Source organism: Cystoisospora suis (assembly GCF_002600585.1).
Source record: "Cystoisospora suis strain Wien I chromosome Unknown contig_1933, whole genome shotgun sequence".
Classification (NCBI taxonomy): domain Eukaryota; phylum Apicomplexa; class Conoidasida; order Eucoccidiorida; family Sarcocystidae; genus Cystoisospora; species Cystoisospora suis.
Genome location: NW_027154733.1, coordinates 1 through 5108, shown reverse-complemented (window position 1 = coordinate 5108; position 5108 = coordinate 1). Strand labels below are relative to the sequence as shown.

At 40.4% G+C, this 5108-nt stretch overlaps 1 protein-coding gene across 1 annotated transcript; it reads left to right on the top strand.

The window, feature by feature from the left end:
- Positions 1-1173: 1173 nt before the first annotated feature.
- On the top strand, positions 1174-4762 carry CSUI_004190 (protein disulfide isomerase-related protein; the record flags this gene model as incomplete). Its single annotated transcript, XM_068064383.1, has 3 exons — positions 1174-2904; positions 3773-3924; positions 4656-4762. Coding segments are annotated over exons 1-3 (480 nt in total), but the record flags the coding sequence as incomplete, so codon positions are not given.
- Between the last annotated feature and the right edge of the window lie 346 nt (positions 4763-5108).

Here is a 5108-nt window from a genome sequence, read left to right as displayed (position 1 = left end):
GTGAAAGAAGTTTATGAAGACACACGTCTGTCGTCGTCTGTACATCTTTACATACACACATTCTCCCTTTCATACATTTAAAACTCATCTATAGAGATCTCTCTCTCTCTATATGTATCTGTACATGCAGATCTCTCTCTCTATATGTATCTGTACCTGCAGATGAGTATATGTGGAAGTCTAGCAGAAAAGGAGAGAGAGTGAAGGAAAGTTAAGGGTTACGAGTCTGGTCTGGTGGAAGGAAGAAGAGGTCTCTCTCTCTCTCTCTTCTCAACCTTTTGCTGGAGAAGGTGATAAGGCGACTAAAAGAAACGTCTTTCTCTTCTTTATTCTCGTCGATACGTTCCTTTGCTTTCTTTCTCTCTAGTGAATTTCCATGATAGCGCAAAAAAAAAAGAGAAAGACAGGCCATGACGGCGTCCATGTCTACTTTCATTCACAGAGAAGGTGTCTCTCTCTCTCTCTTTTCGTCTTTTCTTTTCCTCTCTTTCTCTCTCTTCATCCTCTCCGTTCTCTTTCCAGCAGTCTAGCTGATATGAGAGATAGAGAGAGAGAGATAGAAAGCTATAGAGATACAGACAGAAGAAGATAGATTTAGATATAGGAGAGAAAGACGACAGATAGATAGGAACAGAGTTGGAGTGGGAAGGAGGAAAGAAACAAAGAGATGCAGTGGTGCAAGTCAGGTAGATAGATACATCTATCTATATCTATACATACGTATCTAGATATATCTATATCTCTCTATATCTATATCGTTTCCTAGGATCTGTGGGAGAGATGTGAGAAGTGACTTATCAAAGAGAGAAAAGAAAACCTATTGTCTCTTCTTTTCTCCTGACTTTTCTCTTCTTCTCTTCCTTCTCTAGAAGTCGCCAGTCTTCTTCAATTTTCTGTAGACCCCCTCCCTCATTCCTTCTCTCTCATATCTCAACGGAGAAATTCTCCCACGTCTCTTCTCCTCATCTTGATCTAAGAGATCGAAAGCTCTCTTCTTCTTCTTCTCACTTACTAGCACACATATGCATCTGTCTTCACATACCCACATACATACACATATATGCATATATATATACATTTGTACATATATATATATGTATATATATATATATATAGGTGCATGGGGGGAGTTGTATTTGGACTTAATGTACTTGTGTATCGAGTAGGGGGGTCGGCCAGTTGATCGACTGCTTCGCTCGTCATGGCTATAGGGAGAAGAAAGAGGAGGAGAGAGAGAGAGATCGAAGAAGAGTCAGAAGTACTTTCTCTAAATAGCTGCGAAGATGGCTTGACTGGTAGGCCCACTTCTTTCTCTACGGCGATGTGTCATCTTTCACTAAGAAAGCTCCCTGCTCTACAGCAAGAAAAGAAAAGAACGAAAAGACGAAGAAATGAAGAAGATGGAGAAGAAGAAACAAGAGAGGAACAGGATGCTGAAGGATAAGAGAGGGGGGGGGCAAAGAGAGGCTCTTCGGTGAGAGAAAGAGAAAGGAAAAAGAGCGACAAAAATGGTCGAAAGAGAAAAGGCGACAGAGATAGAAAGAAAAAAGATCAGTCGTAGTAAGGATGAAGAAGAGAAATAGAGAGAGAGAGAAAGAAAGAGAGAGAAAGAGAGAGATGTTGAAGAAACAGGAGGTCTCGTTATTCTTTCTCAATTCTTCTCTTCCTTTTCCTCCTCTTGGCTTGTCTGGAGGGGTCCTTCTTTCATCCACCATCTCCATCAACACGTGACCATCTCCATATCCACCACGACCATCTTATCTATTCTAATCTTCATTACCGTCCTCTTCATCATCTTCTTTTCACGTCGTTCCGTGTCTTAGACTTTTGATCTTCTCCAATCTTTCCTCTAGACTCTTCTCTTCACTGTCGTCTTCTTAAGCTCTGGCCGGCACGATACAGAAGCGAGGTGCCTCTTTCTCTCACGACACTGGCGCTATTCACAGACTTTCCTCTTTTCCTTCGTGGAGATTTTCTCTCATAACCCAACTTACCTAAGCAGAAGGGAAAGGCACTCTTTTCTCAAGAAGAAGACCAACGATCTCTCACCTCCTCCTCCTCCTCCTGTACATCCTCTTCCTGATCTCTCTTCTTGCTCTTCTCTCTTGTAGTAGTAGTAGTAGGAAGGCATTTTCTTGACTCTCTCATACCACCTGCTCGAAGAAGCTCTGCTTTCTCGAAAGACCACTTACTTACTGTCTGAAAGAAGAAAAAGAAGAAGAGGTGCTGCGACTTCTTTCCTTGTTCCATCTAAGAAAGGCCCAGATAAGACGAGCCCTCGGCCGCCACCTTACAGAGAGACTTTTCTTTTTCTTCTTTCTTCAGATACTTTCTTCTTCTTCTTCATCATCTTCACAGACTCACATACATTGTTTTCTTTGTCAAGAGAGTCAAACAAGAGAGAAATTGTCCTTTCTTTCTTTCTTTGTTTCATTCTTTCTTTCTTTCTTCGACTCTCTCAGCATTTCACTCTCTTTCTTTCTTTTACGACACCTGAGTGTGTGTACCGCCACCATTGTTTCTTCAAGACATTTTTCTCTTGCGTCTTTCAATCTATCTACCTTTCTTTCTATCCCCTTTCTTTTCTTCTTTTTCTTTTCTTCTCGTCAATTCCTCGTCTTTCTCTCTTCTTCACATTCTTCTTATCAATCACTCTTTCTTTCTCTCTCTCTCCTCAGCAAAGATGAAGAGAAACTCCCATCTCTTGTCTTCTTTATCTTCTTTCTTTCTTTCTCTGTCTCTTCTCTTCTTCTCTTCTTCTCTTCTTTTCTTTCTTTCTTTCCAACATGTCGAGGCTGGCCTTTATTCTCCAGGAGGAGCTGTGAAGGTCCTGAATAGCCAGGAGTTTAAAGATCGCGTCGTCAATTCTCACGATCTCTTCGTCGTTGAATTTTACGCCGACTGGTAAGTCTGGAGAATACAGACGAAAAGATACAAGGAAAAAGAACAAGAAGAGAAGGAAAGGAAGACAGAAAGAAAGAATGGAGAAAGAAGATTGATAGGATGGGGAAGAGGAAGGAAGAAGAAGTCTTTCCTCTTCTCTCTTGTACGTGCGATTTATGTGTCTTCTTTGCTTAGAGACATCACATTTTCTATAGGTATGTGGGGCATCTCCACCTACCTCTCTCTCTAAATACAGAGAAAGATCCTTAGATAGACAGGCTATTAGATTCAACTACAAGTATCTCTCTTTCTATCTCTCTCTCTCTATATATATATTTATGTGTATGTATAGCGGTGTGTATGTATGTGTCATAGTGTATGTATGCCTTTGTTACGTGACTTGTCTCATAGAGGCAACTAAAGAGGAAGAGACAGACTACTTCTTGTCTCTTTTCTCACCTCCGTAGAGATGCCTTTCACTTCTTTCTTTCTTTCTTTTTCTTCTTTCAGTTTGAGAGTATTAGGGTGTGGGAAGGAAGAGAATCTGCTTGCGTCCCACTACTACACACGGAAGAGATTTATTTCACTCTCCCCTGTCTCCCTCACTCACGCTTTTCTTTATCTTCTCTTTTTCTTTACCTTCATACAGACTTTCCTGTTTCGTCTTTTCTTTTCATTCTATAGCTGCGTGTACACGTACTTCGTCCGTACACACGGCGTATCTTTCTTTAAACTTCACCCATCCCAGCATACAGGGATGTACATCTATACATACAGACATCTATGCAGAGATAGATCCGCTCCATGTCTTCTCTTCTTTCTTGCAGATCTATCTCTATCTCTCGATCTCTGTTTCTTTCTTTTCTTGTTCCTTTTACTCTCCTTTTAGGTGCGGACATTGCCAGAGATTTGCGCCGGAGTATGAGAAGGCGGCGAAGGCTCTTAGAGGTTTAGTTCAGTTTGTCGCAGTCTCCGACCAGGCTATTATGCCGGAGTATAACATACGAGGATTCCCTACCGTTAAAGTCTTCGTTGGCAAAGGTACTTACTCTCGGAAAAGAGTGGTCTTTCTCACTCTTTCTTTTCTTGCGGATGAAGACACACTAAAGTCTCTCATTCAACTCATGTACACACGTATGTATGTAGATATATATTTGTATGTATATATATATTTCTATGTATATATATGTATACATGTATGTGTATGCATAAATCCTATATCATATATATCTATATATATATGTATGTGAAGTATTTATCTGTACGTAGGTTCATGAATAGTTAGGTAGATCGTTTGTTTGCTGCGTCAAGATGGGTAGGTCTATAGATAGATAGGTATATAGGTAGGTAGGAAAGGAGTCTTATGTGTATGGCTGAGGGAGAGAAAGAAAGATATAGGAAAGAAAGCAAGGAAGAAGACTGAAAGGTAAAGATAAGATTGCTGTTACTCTAGCTCTCTCTTTCTCAGACTCGGAGAATAAACGGACCTCGTGAAGAAGAAGAAGAAGGAAGAAGAAACATACACACGGCCTTCACATCCAACAGTCTATCATAGACCATACACTCACCTTTGGGACATCTTATATCTATATATATAGATAGATGTATATAGATACAGATAGATATGCACACATATATATATATATAGAGAGAGAGAGAGAGATACATAGCTATAGATACATGAATAGGCCTGCCTGTATTGTATGGTAGTAGAAAGATGACAACATCTGAACAACTCTAGCCTTCTTTTCTTTCTTTTTGTGTATGGTTAGGAGGGAAGCCTCCAAAGATGTTCGACTACAATGGGCCTCGTGAAGCGAAGGACGTCGTCGACTTCGCTCTGACGCATGCAACGAAACTAGCCAAGGCTAGGCTTGCTGGTAAGGAAATCACAATAGAAACGCCCCGATAGGAAAGAAGAAGAAAATGAAAAAGAAGAGAAAGCGAAGAGGGGACGTGACATTTTCTCCTCCATTTTCCTCCTCTTGGATTCTCACAGGCACATGCTGCTGAGCCCAACAGACGACCCTACATGTAGTCATATACACATATGTATGGATATACATAGATAGATAGATAGACTGATAGATAGGTCAAAGATAGATAGAGAGATAGATAGACTGATAGATAGGTCAAAGATAGATAGAGAGATAGATAGATAGATAGACTGATAGATAGGTCAAGGATAGATAGATAGATAGATTAAAGATAGATAGAGAGATAGA